Source organism: Xyrauchen texanus, chromosome 18 (genome assembly GCF_025860055.1).
Source record: "Xyrauchen texanus isolate HMW12.3.18 chromosome 18, RBS_HiC_50CHRs, whole genome shotgun sequence".
NCBI classification, from domain to species: domain Eukaryota; kingdom Metazoa; phylum Chordata; class Actinopteri; order Cypriniformes; family Catostomidae; genus Xyrauchen; species Xyrauchen texanus.
In genome coordinates, this window is record NC_068293.1 from 20,900,292 (window position 1) to 20,915,519 (window position 15,228).

A 15,228-nucleotide genomic window follows, 5' to 3' on the forward strand; every position below is an offset into this window, starting at 1 on the left:
GGGGTTAAAGCAATCAAAATATGCGCGCACACACAATTAAGTTTTAGAGCAGATCAGAATCAGAAAAAGCTTTATTGCCAAGTATGTTTTTTACGCATACAAGGAATTTGTTTTGGTGTTGTAGGCACGTGTCACACATTCTCAAAATATAAAAAACAAGTATTAAAATATAAGCAATATAAATATAAATATGTCCACACAGTATATATTAAAAGTAAGAATAAAAATAAAAGAGCAGCAGAGTAAGCACAGTGGCATGTAGAGCCAGAGGTGGAGTGTGGAGACTAGTGTTAGGGTGGGTACCTTGTTGATAAGGGATAATGGGAAGAAACTGTTCTTGCGACGTGAGGTTTTTGTTCTGATGGACCTCAGCCTTCTGCCAGAGGGGAGTGTCTCAAAGAGATTGTGATCAGCCACAATCTTTTCAATTTAGCACGGTTCCTAAATCTCTGATAATATATTGGAATAATTTTATGCTTTAGTACAGTAAATATATTAGGTATTGCACCTTTAAGCAACTTACACTTGCAGAAACAGTCTCCATGTTTGTATGTTTGTAAACTGTTACAAACACATAGGCTACTTAAAGGTTTTATTTGACTGATTAACACCTGGAGCAAACTTTTCTAATCTGATAAAACACATCGATACTTTCACTTTCCATTCTCCGTTCCCGTTTTTCTATTATAAATATAAGATTTTATTTAGGGAACACTAGAGGGCGCCCGTGCGGTTTTGGTACTTCCGCTTGACGTTGCGTTTAAGTTGATTGACAGTTTTACCAACTAATTATAGTGAAGAAGAGTCGTAACCAATTGTACATACTCAGCCAGTCACAGCCAATGAAGTGCAAGCAACGAGTCGAGAAGTGAGGTGCCTTTTTCTGCCGTAGATGGTATCTAACCAAGTAGAAAGTTGAAAACTGGCGATATATGATCGATAATTGTGATTAGAATGAATGGAACAGCATATTCAAACTTTGACAATCAAGAACACGTTCTCAAACTAGGTGAAACCTTTGAGAAACAACCTAAAAGTGCTTTCCACACTGTACGATGTAAGTGCCATCTTTTACATTCATATGTGTATGTTAGATTTTTTTTTAATCTAAATATCGCAACAAAGATCATATTTTGAAAATAAAAGCGGTTTCTGACGTTGCTAGTGAAGCCACAAGTTGCTTTCAAACGATACGCACTGTTATTTGAGAAGACAGCTATGTGTTCTCCCACCCTGCTGGCTATCTCAGCTTTGGAGCGTTGAATGAACAAAAATATCCTAAATCTTTGTATATCATTTATAAACCTTCCTCCCTGCTGAGCCCACCAGCAACTCCAGGACACCTTATTTAAAAATGGTGTCATAAATTAAGTTTAATTAATTTGGAATTTGTGCTCTTCCATTACCATAGGGATTATACGCCATCTGTTGGGGGGGGGTTTGTGTGTGTTTTGCTTAATACAAGAATCAATACAAAAATAACTGTTCATTCAGATGGAAGAACAAACAAAATTAAAAAGAAGCACAGCAGTGACTCAACCTGATCATTATGAAACGCAATCATTAATGTTTACTTTTTGGCCTTAGATGATTTCAAACCAGCCTCCATAGACACTACATGTGAGGGTGAGCTTGAAGTGGGAAAAGGAGAGCAAGTTACGATCACACTGCCTAACTTGGAGGTTGGCTCAGTCACCTTATTCTACCCCTCCTACATTTCTTTTTGATAGCACTGGCAAATCAGCAGAATCTTAAAATTTTTCTCTCTTCCTCTCAATGTTTCCCAGGGATCCACAGCTCCTGTTACAGTTTTTAAAGGGTCCAAAAGGCCTTATATGAAAGAATGTATTCTCATTGTTAACCATGACACAGGAGAGTATCGTCTGGAGAAACTCAGCAGTAACATAGCAGTCAAGAAGACCAGGTTGGTATTAACTAAAACGATACATGTGTTTATACATTATTAACCCTTAAATGCATACTTCATGTCTTTAGTGACCCAGGACCTCATTTCACCCCCTGTACCTCATCCATTTTTTTGGAGTGTTACCCACAACTCTTTAGTATTGCTCAGTCTTTCTCTTATAAATAGTGTTACACACAAAAAAATTACAAAATTGCAAAAACATTTATATATACAGCTCGGAAAAAAATGAAGAGACCACTGTAAAATGATCAGTTTATCTGGGTTTTCTATGTATAAGTATATGTTTGAATAATATGAACAATTTCGTTTTATTCTATAAAGCACTGACAACATTTCTCCCAAATTTCAAATAAAAATATTGTAATTTAGAGCATTTATTTGCAGAAAATGTCAACTGGTCAAAATAATATAAATACTGTATCTCACAAAATTATTTAACACACAGCCATTAATGTCTAAACCACTGGCAACAAAAGTGAGTACACCCCCTAAGTGAAAATGTCCAAATTGGGCCCAATTAGCCATTTTCCCTCCCTGGTGTCATGTGACTCGTTTATGTTACAAGGTCTCAGGTATGAATGTGTTAAATTTGGTGTCATCGCTCTCACACTCCCTCAGACTGGTCACTGGAAGTTCAACATGGCACCTCAAACTCTGAGGATCTGAAAAAAGATTTGTTGCTCTACATAAAGATGGCCTAGGCTATAAGAAGATTGCCAAGACCCTGACACTGAGCTGCAGCACGGCGTCCAAGACCATACAGCGGTTTAACAGGACAGGTTCCACTCAGAACAGGCCTCGCCATGGTCGACCAAAGAAGTTGACTGCACATGCTCAGCGTCATATCCAGAGGTTGTCTTTGGGAAATAGACATATGAGTGCTGCCAGCATTGCTGCAGAGGTTGAAGGGGTGGGGGGTCAGCCTGTCAGTGCTCAAACCATATGCCGCACTCTGCATCAAATTTGTCTGCATGGCTGTCGTCCCAGAAGGAAGCCTCTTCTAAAGATGATGCACAAGAAAGCCCGCAAACAGTTTGCTGAAGAATAGCAGACTAAGGACATGGATTACTGGAACCATGTCCTGTGGTCTGATGAGACCAAGATAAACTTATATGGTTCAGATGATGTCAAGCGTGTGTGGCGGCAACCAGGTGAGGCAAGTGTGTCTTGCCTACAGTCAAGCATGTTGGTGGGAGTGTCATGGTCTGGGGCTGCATGAGTGCTGCCGGCACTGGGGAGCTACAGTTCATTGAGGGAACCATGAATGCCAACATGTACTGGTGACATACTGAAGCAGAGCATGATCCCCTCCCTTCAGAGACTGGGCCGCGGGGCAGTATTCCAGCATGATAATGACCCCAAATACACCTCCAAGATGACCACTGCCTTGCTAAAGAAGCTGAGGGTGAAGGTGATGGACTGGCTAAGCATGTCTCCAAACCTAAACCCTATTGAGCATCTGTGGGGCACCCTCAAATGGATAGTGCAGGAGCACAAGGTCTCTAACATCCACCAGCTCTGTGATGTCGTCATGGAGGAGTGGAAGAGGACTCCAGTGGCAACCTGTGAAGCTCTGGTGAACTCCATGCCCAAGAGGGTTAAAGCAGTACTGGAAAATAATGGTGGCCACACAAAATATTGACACTTTGGGCCCAATTTGGACATTTTCAATTAGGGGTGTACTCATTTTTGTTGCCAGCGGTTTAGACATTAATGTCTGTGTGTTGAGTTATTTTGAGGGGACAGCAAATTTACACTGTTATACAAGCTGTACACTCACAACTTTACATTGTAGCAAAGTGACATTTCTTCAGTGTCACATGAAAAGATATTATTAACTATTTACAAAAATGTGAGTGGTGTACTCACTTATGTGAGATAGTGTGTGTGTGTGTGTGTGTGTGTGTGTGTGTGTGTTCAGACCTCGAATAATGCAAAGAAAACAAGTTCATATTCGTTTTTAAATATCACAATACAAATGTTTCAACTTAGGAATAGTTCAGAAATCAATGTTTGTTGGAATAACCCTAATTTTTGATCACATCTTTCATGCGTCTTGGCATGCTCTCTACCATTATTTCACATTGCTGTTGGGTGACATTATGCCACTCCTGGTGCAAAAATTCAAGCAGCTCAGCTTTTTTTGATGGCTTGTGGCCATCCATCTTCCTCTTGATCACATTCCAGATGTTTTCTGTGGGGTTCAGGTCTGGAGATTGGGCTGGCCATGACAGGGTCTTGATCCGGTGGTCCTCCATCCACACCTTGATTGACCTGGCTGTGTGGCATGGAGCATAGTCCTGCTGGAAAAAAACAATCCTCAGAGTTGGGGAACATTGTCAGAGCAGAAGGAATCAAGTTTTCTTCCATGATAACTTTTTACATGGCTTGATTCATGCATCCTTCACAAAGACGAATTCCAGCCTTGCTGAGGCACCCCCAGATCATCACCGATCCTCCACCTGGTTGTCTAATGGTTAGATGGAGACCTGGAGAGCCCTTCAAGCCACAGGGTCTCGCACCCACTGTGAAATTTGGTGGAAGATCTGTGATGATGTGTTTAAAAAAATGTGTTTGACAGCCAGTTGAGTCTCATGAAAATTCCGTGAGAAAGTGATGAATCTTTTTCTAGACTTGTCCTGATTTGTTTTATTATCTCTTTGATATATGAAAAATAAAACATCAAAATATATTTTATTCTATTATTTTCTAATTGTCTTGAAAATGTTTTGAAATTTTTGCACTGTCTGGGCATTCTGTAGATCCATTTTTGATAGATTTACATGCCGGGTCTCTAAAGACCCAAATGTGTAAGAGTGTTTGGTGAAATTCCCATGTATTTAAGGGGTAATCCCAATTAGTTATGTCAACATGAACAATCAAGAGATTGATTGTTAATGCTCATGTTGAGTAAATAATTTGTCCTATTTCCTTTTGCTTACAGGGCTGAGGGAAGCAGTAAGATTCAGTCACGCCTGGAGCAGCAAACTAGCCGGCTTAGTCAACAAATGAAGACTGGTAGTGGCAACAGGGCTCCATCCAGCACCAAGAACTCTCCTCCTAAGGAGAAAATGTCTCCATCGTCCCCAATGGATGATATTGAGCGAGGTAGGTCTAGCCAAAATCTGAGACTGAACAGCAAACAAGGTTTCTGATCATTTCAACCAGTGCATCCAGTTGATTCCAGCATGTGTGTTTTATAATGTGTTTGTGCAGAGCTCATGGCTGAGGCACGTGTCATGGATCAGATGAGCAGTGGAGACAGCTCCTCTGATTCCCACAGTTCTTCATCCAGTAGCGAGGGCAGCTCCAGCAGCAGCGACTCAGAGGATGAGGGTCGACCTCCGCCCAGTGGAGCCCCAGCCCCCCCTCATAGCACATCAGCACTTGCTTCATCTCAAAATCATGTGGAGGAGAGCAGTGGGCATTTAATGAACACACTTAGTGAGTTCTAGAAATATTGGGGTGGTTTGGGCTGATCGGAAACTCTCTTTTGTGTATATAATAAACTAATGTTTTATTTCAGAGAATGATCTCCAGCTGAGTGAGTCTGGGAGTGAAAGTGATGATGACTGACCACATTGATGAAGTATTGGACAACCTTCTCGACTTCGATTAGGTACCGAAAAGGTCCAGGAGGTCTGGATTTATCTGTTCATAAGTTAAATCTTCTTGTGGTTCTTAAATCAAATTCCCTATCAACTTTTCAGTTATTAAACATTTTCTTTCTGCCAGTTTCCTAATTAGTAATATTTGCATCACCACAAGCTATGCTGTGTGATTGGATACGAAGCAGGAGGATTTACTGTATTAGTAAATTAAGATGAAGTATTTATTTAGTTGAGAATGCTACTGAGTTTTTCAGGGATATCCTATAGTTGCTTCCTCAGAGTTCTAGTAATATATGTTTAGAAAGAGCATCCTCTCAGTTAAGAGATGGCATATGATCGTCATGAAATGTCTTGTTTTTTGAGGCTCTGCTTGTTAAGTCCAAATGATTCAGCTGCATAGTATAAGGAGTCTCAAGGAGGACCAGTGCATTACCGAAATAGATCTTAGTGCTAGAAAGGTGCCAAGCTGAACTCTCTAAGATATTTACACATTACCCAAACTGCAATACTTGAATTTTTCGTGTGCTTTGTTTAGGTGGTCTATTTTAATCATCCTTCACATTCTCATAAGCACAGTAGTAATAAATGGGGTTTCTCATGCATTTAAGTATACCCATTTTTTTAGATTTGATTCCTTAAGATGTTATCTGCACTTAGAGGTAGAAGCCTATGTGTTGTTTATCTCTTACTGTATACCTCCGGCAGGCCAAAGAGCAACACACACTTCAAGGATGTCAGCAAACTCTTGAGCACTAATTGCAAAATATTACATGCCATGTGTTATAGCAGGGTTGACAGATTTGGGAAATGTAGTCAAATGTAAGGTGTTTGAACATTAAAATTGTGTGGAGCTCAATAAATATGTTTTGTGAAGTAATATATTAATTATATCACCTACTTGGGCAGTCAACATTTGTATGGCCAAATATGTTAACTTGGTTTATACTCCTTGCATAATTCACTTGATCAAGTCCAGCATTTAATCATTAGATATTAGTAATCACTCACATTGTTGGAGGTCTAAGTCATTGAGGGTTTCAAATCTTTTTTTAACAATGTGCAAGGTCTAATGGCAAATGTGAAACGTGCACTCTTGTTTGATGAGGACCTTTCCATATATTTATTTAGAGGATAATACATTTTAAGTGCAATTGTAAGAAGACAATGCACCATAAAAGTGTTCCACTAAATACTGTACCTAGATACCCAAAATACCTTTATCACTTTTGCTTCAGTAAAACCATGTTTATTTGATATGAAGCACTGGCACAAAAAATAGTGGAGACCTGAGATTTGAATCTGTGACAGAAGTGTCCTGCAGTATGACATGCCAAACTTCAAAACGTTGTCTAACTTCTGTTTGTTAATAGGCTATATATGCAGTGATTGACCTCATATTGAGAGATTGCATGTGATTTATTCATTTATTATTAATAATTTGTCACCGATGGCCTATCTAACTGAACTTAAAAAAAAAAAAGGTGATTAACTTGATTGGTGACGAAATACAGGAGCTGAAATATACACGTCCCCATATTTATACACAGTCAATTGTACCCTAAAATCTTGATGTAAAAATTCAAATAATGTCCAACAATTTGTTAAAGCCAACAGTCGGCTTTCATAGCGTTTCAATGAGAATGTTGCTCAGGCTAACAAGCGAGTTTATTAAAGTTCAGAGGCTGTGAAAGAAAGTTGGCTCTGCCACAGACTGGTTGCCATTAGTGATGGGTGATCCCACAATGTTTTTATGTGTGATTTCTTGGAATAAAATGGGTAATTCCTTTTTTTTTTTTTTTTTTTTTTGTCATAATTCAAGTCATTATTATTATTATTTTATATTTGTTAGCCTAAGCAGAAAATGATTAGACTTCTGTTTCGTTTACCCTTGGAAAAATTAAACATCACCTCTACAAAACTCTAATCCCTCTTGATTGAGTCCCCCCTTGTGACGGCGCAAGTGCTTACGTTTGTGTCTTTCAGCATGCATGTTAAAATGAGAGGAAGAAGAAATAGTTCCCACCATGCGTATGTGTTAATATAGCCTAATCCATTTAATTTCAATTTGAAGCTAATTGTGATTGTTCGTGTTCATGGTAACCCAATAATAACATCCTTAGTAACATTTTTTTTTTTTTAGAATCGATATTTCTGTATGAGGATCGTTATCCGTTAACATCAGTATCGGAAGTATCGATACTTTAAGATCTATCTGCCCATCCCTGATTACAGGACAGTACTCTGTTGTTGCAGGACTAGATAGACTGTGCTGCTTATTACTTGATTAAATATGGTTTCCAATTCATTGCTGAGAAGTGGAATATATTTATGCAAGCAAGAAAACAGTGGGATAAAATACCTGACATCGGCATTCCTCAAAGCTGGCAATCGGTCACATAGTACATTGGTAGGAGGTGATAAACAGAAAACGATGGACGACTTGGATGGCCCTAACCTTCTGACATCATTATACTGGCTTTTTGGAAAAGGTTATTTTAAAACGACACATCAAATGGTAAGCAGTGTCGTATATTGTCATAAATACGATGCATGATCTGTGTGGGTGCAGTGTTTGGTGCATTCAACTCCAAAGTCATCCGCTATATAGATAGCTTGTTTTGCTTAATTCAACTGAGGTAGATGGAACGTCTCTGTTTCGTCAATGTTTTCCGTTGTTCATTACGTAATATCAAGGAATGAGACGACTACCGTGCATTTAATTTCCGTAATGTGTCCCCTCAACCCACGCATAAACCATGTCCAGTGAATGTCAGACAGCTTCTATCAGTTTGTGTTCTAAAGCCAATTTAACACAAAGACCACGGCGGTGTTATTACAGTTTAAACGACATGGCTTTAACAACATCTTCCTGAAATGTAATTACTTTTTGTCCACTATACAATCTGTGTTGTTTGTCGATGTCTCTGAGTTCGTCCATGCCATTGATCATCTGTGTGGGCAATAGAATAGTAGTATAGACTATTAATAAAACGTGTTTAGAACGTGCCAAATAGCTTAATATTCTAAATGCCAGAATGTTTATATGCTGTGTCTCAGGAGGTTGCAAGACATGTTTTACTCTTTCTTCTATTTAAACTAATATTTGGGATTCAAACAGATTGAGCACAGCAAAATATATGGCCCACTTTGGAAGTCGAAATATGGACCACTGGTTGTTGTCAATGTGGCCAATGCAGATCTTATAGAACAGGTTCTTCGGCAAGAGGGTCGCCACCCGATCCGCACTGACATGCCACACTGGAGAAGCTACCGGGAGCTCCGGAATCAAGCCTATGGACCCCTCACAGAGTAAGTAATCAACTTGAGACTCCAGTATTATGGCCCGATTGTCTCTAACTTAAAAAAAAATCTGATGGAAAGCAATGCATAACAGGTAAAAAAAAATAAATAAAAAAAAAAATTGCTCCTGGTAACTGCAGCTATCTCAAAAAATACATTTACTTTGTCTTCCCTTGCTCAACTGGCCTTTTAATTGGTGTCATGCAAAAAAAAAAAAAAACACTTTTGGAAGTGGTCCAGTTATGAGATGTCCATTTGATTTTTACATTCATCTATTCAACTTAGAATTAATCAAGGGTGAGAGAACAAGAAGAAGAATTCAAAACAAATTCACAGGGCCAAGGGCATACAAAATTATGGGTGGCCCAATAGGGACATCAATTCGGTTTGCAGGTCTGTGCTGTGCACAAGTCACAACAGGTAATGAGATGTGGCAGTTGAAGTTGCTCTACAAAATGAAAACATTGACTAGGGGGCTTTCACGCTAGCACTTTTGGTGCGCACCCCGGTTCGAATGACGTCAGAGTTCGGTTCGTTTGGATGATGTGAACGCTGTCTTCCGAACTCGGGTGCGCACCCGCGAACCGTACTCGGGTCCGCTTAAAAAGGTGGTCTGGGGTACGGTTCATGTGAACTCCAGTACGGTTCGCTGCTGATATGAACGCAATCGAACCAAACCGCGGTAGTGCAGTGAACCGCTATTGATGACGTATAATGTGGTCGTCAGTCTCACACGCGTCACTTTCAAAATGAGCGGAAAGAGTTTACTTTCGTGCGTGCGTGCGTGTGTACCTTGACGAAAAGCGGGATTGACGCACAAGCACTGCAAGCAGAGAGATGATTTCTGCTTGCCTTCGCAAAAATTGTCTTCGGCGGACAGCCCGCTGTCTTTTGAACGATTTCAGTATTTTTGCGGCAGACAGACGCAAGTGTGTTTCTGTATCTTGATGTTGAAAACAAAACCAAAGGTTAAAAGAAAGAAGAACAAATGTGAACCGAGCAAGTCTATTCATTGAATTTTGACGCCTTTTCATTTCGCGGTTATCAAGCAACACGATTACGCACCAGCTGCAGCTTGATGACGCAAGCATACCGCGGTTCGGATACAAATATATAATGTGAACACAGTCCATCGGGGGGAGGGGGGAGCAATCGAACCAAGTGTGAAAGCCCCCTTTCAATAAATACAAATAAAATAAACTATTTTCGAAGATATTAAAATGAACAATGAGTAAGTCTTTTGAGTCGATCCATTGAAGGAGGGGAGTGACAGAAGCAGTCAAGAAATGTCAGTGCAAATGGGAAAACCAGTTTTAGTTTCAAGGTCTTTATAACAAAGTCCAAATCTAAATCTAGGTGGTCTAGGCTGCTCTTTTTGTGTCCAGTGATCAACCACAGAGTAAACAGATTAAGAACATTATTTGTTCTTCATACATTTTATTAGTGTCTTCTAATAATCCATGATTTGAACTAATTTCTACACTTTTGTGTGAAATTTTGCTATCAATCATAGGTAGATTTCAGGTAATTCTTTGCTGGGTATGACAGCCATTCAGCAAGTACAGTACTGGTATTCATAGCTCCCCAGATCTCCTAAATTAATGTATTTATTGTTTCATATGTCACAAGTCCGACTTTCTGTTACAGAATGGGAGTAGAGTGGCAGCGCATCAGAAGTGTACTGAACCCTCGAATGCTGAAGCCCAAACATGTGTCCACTTACGCCTGTGCCATTAATGACGTAGTGAGTGACTTTATTGAGAAGGTGGCTTGGCTTAGGACAACAAAAAGGCAATGGCGTTATGGTGTACGACTTGGCAGGAGAATTGTACAAGCTCGCCTTTGAGGGTATGACGTATTGCGCAATTTAAAGGTCAACTCACTTTAACCTTTATTACTCAGCCTTTTTAAATAGGTCTGTAAAACAATTACGCCTAATTACATCTTGATAAAATCAATAAAATGGATAGAACAGTTGGACCGTAGCTGATGTTAAACAAAATTTTCATTTTTGGAGTGAACTTTTCTGTAAATGTTCATGGCGTCCATAACACAGACTTCGTTTTTGTCTCTCCTTTATAAGGAATTTGCTCAGTGTTGTTTGAGACTCGGTTGGGCTGTCTGAATGAAGTTCTTCCTGAAGAAACACAGAAGTTTATCTTCTAAGTTGGAGAAATGTTCCGTCTCTCCCCCATCATAATCCTGTTCCCCAAATCTGTCTGGCCCTACATGCCTTTTTGGAATCATTTTGTGGCTGTTTGGGACCATTTGTTTGAAATTGGTGAGTACTTGTTAGAATAAGATGGTTCCTTTTGAATGGACAATATTGTCATGCTGTGAACAGTTTTCAGAGGCATGGTTCATAGCTGGAATTCAGCCCACAAGCGACTAACACATAGGTTTAAGTTGTGCTCTAAATAAAGATTTTCCATGCATTCTCAAAACTGCATTCTGAATTACTGTATGTTTCTGATACTTGTTTAAATTTAGCCAAATCAAATCCAGTTTTAATATATTATAGATACACAGTATGCATATACTGTATCACCATAACAGTAATCATTAAAAATGTATTTTTTTTGCATAGCGGATAAACTGGTGCGCAAGAAGATGTCAGAGATTGAGGAAATGGTGAAAAAAGGGCACCCAGTGGAGGGAGAGTATCTCACACACCTCCTGGTCAGTGAACAGATGTCTGTCAATGAGGTTTTGGGAAGTGTTACTGAGCTACTACTGGCTGGAGTCGACACAGTAAGCATTTTCTGTAATTTATTATTATGTTGAGGTAATTTATTGTTTTTGTTGTATTTGTTGTAGTTTCATTTTAAGAATAATTTCACCATTTGCAAAATTTGATTTGAATCAATTAGTCAAGTTATGAATTTGCTTCTTGGGCATGATTTTACAGTAAAGGGAAAGTTAGTACTCTTCCAACAGTTCTCAATATGTTCTCATTCTAGACATCAAACACTATTTCCTGGGCGCTGTATCAATTGGCACGGGAGCCAGAGATCCAACAGAAGCTACATGAAGAGGTGGTCAGTGTTTGCCCTGGTGGCAAAGTACCCTGCAGTGATGACATCACAAGGATGCCATTGCTGAAGGCCATTGTTAGAGAGACTCTCCGGTACAGCATACTGTCTCTCGCTTCCATACTGTGTTATATACATGCAATAAGATGTTAGCCGTGTCAGAGTGAACATTTTTGTATAAGGAAACTTACACACAGAACACCTGTTATTGCATTCTTTTTTCTTTTTTTGGTCTATGTACACGCATCAGAAGAATGTCTTTGGTTGTTGCATTGGGTCTTGCTGTTTTTTCTCTCCATGATTGGTGAAGTTTTAAAGTAATTGTTCACCCAAAAAGGAAAATTCTCTCATTATATACTTACCCTTATGCCATCCCAGATGTGTATGACTTTCTGTCATTTGCTGAACTCAAATTTAGATTTTTAGAATAATTTATTTTGGTCCATACAATGCAAGTGAATGGGTGCCAACATTTTTAAGCTCTAAATCACACAAGTCAGCATAAACAAAAGACTCCAGTGGTTAAATCAGAGTCTTCAAAAGCGATATGATAGGGGTGAGAAACAGATCACTTTTATATTCTTCTTCTTGTGCTGTTGGTGATTCACAATCTTCATTTTCAAGCAAAAGTTTCTCACTCACACATATCATATCACTTCTGAAGATATGGATTAAAACACTGGAGTCGTATGGATTACATATGGCACTTGCATTGCATGGACCTACACTGCTGAAATATTCTTCTAAAAATCATAAAGCATGTCATACACGTCTAGGATGCAATGAGGGTGAGTAAATGATTAAAATAATTTTCATTTTTGGGAGAAATATCCCTTTAAGATGCTTTGTCAAGATAAAGTAGTTCAACAAAAAAATACACCTCGGTTTTGTTTTTTAATGCAAGAGCGCATCAAGTCATCATTTTTATTTGTATAGCGCCTTTCACAACACGCGTTGTTTTTTCATCTGTAATTTCGGTGAGGACTATCCTAAATCCAAGGTTCAGGCAATGACATATGAAGTATCTCATGTCTTACAGTTGGAGTTGGCATCAGTACATCCTCTGAGGTCCATAATAGACTGAAGTGATGTCTAGCTGGCACAGGCTGCATTTTGTCGTCATAACTCAGAGACACGTAGAAGTAGAGTCCAATACCAAGCAGGAATTGAGCTGGATCCAGACGGTTCTGGTGACCTCGGAATAAGAGTCCCGAGGTTGAGACATGGAAACAAATATTATAATATTTGCGTAGATGCCATGTTTGCAGAGTTATATATAGATCATGATCAATGTTTCAGGTTCCTGCAGACTTAACTAAAGCAGCCTAATTGTGTGGTGAAGAATAAATGGATGAGTCTTACTCAGTGAGTGTGTCTGCATCCCGAGCAGTGTTAGGGAGGCTATTCCATAGTTTAGGAGCTGAAAAGGATCTACCTCCTTTTGTGGATTTGGATAATCTAGGAACTAGGTTATGCCAGAGTTTTGCGATCTTAATGAGCGTGATGGAATATAGCATGGTAGAAGGTCACTTAAGCACTGCAGAGCTAGACCATTCAAAGCTTTGTACGTAGTTAACAGATGATCATATTTCTAATATGATCATATTTCTTGTTTCTAGTCAGCACTCTGGATGCTGCATTTTGAATCAATTGAAGTTTATTTATTGAACTTGTTGGACATCATGGGGGTGTGTATATATATATATATATATATATATATATATATATATATATATATATATATATATATACACTGTTATATACTGTAGCAAGAGTAAAAGACTACAGATATTTTTTATTTATATCTAGTTCAAAAGACTCAAACTTATATCCTGTCCTCTGAGTAACTCCAAACACTTCACTGTAATGTAAATTCTTCAAGTTTGACCTTAATCAAATTTTTTCTAAATGACATCCTGTTCACATCCTGTGTGAACACCTCTTAAACCTGCTAAATGGATCCACATTGCATTTTCAGTTTATACCCAGTGGTTCCAGGGAATGCTCGTATTGTTGCTGAAAATGAAATAGTGGTTGGTGACCATCTCTTCCCTAGAAACGTAAGCTGAACTACAAACTGGCATCTCATAAGCCTGATAACTTGCAGCAACATCAAACACCAAAAAGATGATTTATTCTTGCAAAATCAAACCCCAAATAGAGTAAATTGTTTAAATAATTCCAGCTGCCATACATTTTGTAATAATCATATATTAATTCTCGTTTCAAGTTTTAAAGTGACAAAGCTCTTTAGACTGATCAGATTGTGTATTCCATCTTTTCTAGACTCTGTTCCATCTCTGTCACTTTGCGGTGTCCTACGATGAGAAGGTGTTCCCCAATCCTTACGCCTTTCTCCCACAGCGATGGATTCGTGGGCAGAAGCAGTTAAACCAACACCCCTTTGGTTCTGTACCATTTGGCTTTGGCATTCGTGCTTGCCTGGGTCGCAGATTGTGGCTGAACTGGAGATGTATCTCCTTTTGTCTCGAGTAAGAATAGACAAGCTTTTCCCGAACCTTTGTTTAGAACACATTTTTTATTTCACATTTTTTGGTACTATATATTTTACATGCAACTTTTTATGTACATTCAGAGAAAGGATATTACATCATATATATTATCTGATAACAGCCCTTTGCTATGACCAGCACTCAATGAAATGCAATGTTGTCTGTCATACATAAATAGATAAAAAAAATCTAACCAAAAAAATAACTTGGTACAGCACTTGCTTTGGAAACTATTTTATAAATTCTTAATTCTAATCTTGTATTCACATATGTTATAGTGAGTGTGTCACTGTTCAGCTAATAGTTATGTGTTAGCAATGGATCTTGCTTTGGATATTGGATTTTTATAATATAAAATAAAAAAATTATATTCATTTTTGACCACATTCCAACACATCCACAGTTGGCACGGAATCCTGCCTCACTACTAGAATTCCAATAAATATCTTAAGGCTCTTAGGCATCCTCCATGTGGTTGAGAGGTGCAGTTCTTCACCTTTGGTCAGAGATAATTCAGCTTGTGTGATAAACCATGCCTGTTTCAGGGTTGGTCAATAGGCTGTGTAGTTTTCAGTTAGATTGACATGTTTATTTTTATCTTTTGCAGTTAATTAAACACTGTGAAGTGCACCCAGACCCTTCAGGAAGGACTGTGAAACCAATCACACGAACTCTGCTGGTTCCAGCCACATCCATTGACCTTCAATTTATCGACAGGCAAAAACAGCAAGAGGAGCCAGTCAAAGCATAGGTTTCTGTGTAAATATCTCTGGACTTTTCAAAGCAATTTGCTTGTAGATGATGTTGTTTACGCATGAACCATAAATGTAACTGACTACAATGTT

At 38.8% G+C, this 15,228-nt stretch overlaps 1 protein-coding gene and 1 pseudogene across 1 annotated transcript; both read left to right on the top strand.

Annotated features, from left to right (window-relative positions):
- The first annotated feature begins 857 nt into the window (after nucleotides 1-857).
- Nucleotides 858-5,664, top strand: LOC127658634 (ELL-associated factor 2-like). Its single transcript, XM_052148013.1, has 6 exons — nucleotides 858-1,057; nucleotides 1,588-1,682; nucleotides 1,788-1,924; nucleotides 4,872-5,035; nucleotides 5,144-5,371; nucleotides 5,454-5,664. The coding sequence occupies exons 1-6, from the start codon at nucleotides 955-957 to the stop codon at nucleotides 5,501-5,503; spliced, it is 777 nt and encodes a 258-aa protein (XP_052003973.1). The 5' UTR covers nucleotides 858-954; the 3' UTR covers nucleotides 5,504-5,664.
- A 2,305-nt stretch (nucleotides 5,665-7,969) lies between these two features.
- LOC127658800 (sterol 26-hydroxylase, mitochondrial-like) lies at nucleotides 7,970-15,228 on the top strand (annotated as a pseudogene).

What these genes read in the sequence shown, in the direction of transcription:
- LOC127658634 (XM_052148013.1), top strand. Translation starts at nt 955, where the DNA reads ATGAATGGAACAGCATATTCAAACTTTGACAATCAAGAACACGTTCTC. An exon ending in TGCTTTCCACACTGTACGAT is followed by an intron (nt 1,058 to 1,587) that starts GTAAGTGCCATC and finishes TTTTGGCCTTAG; the next exon opens with ATGATTTCAAACCAGCCTCC. An exon ending in ATAGCAGTCAAGAAGACCAG is followed by an intron (nt 1,925 to 4,871) that starts GTTGGTATTAAC and finishes TTTTGCTTACAG; the next exon opens with GGCTGAGGGAAGCAGTAAGA.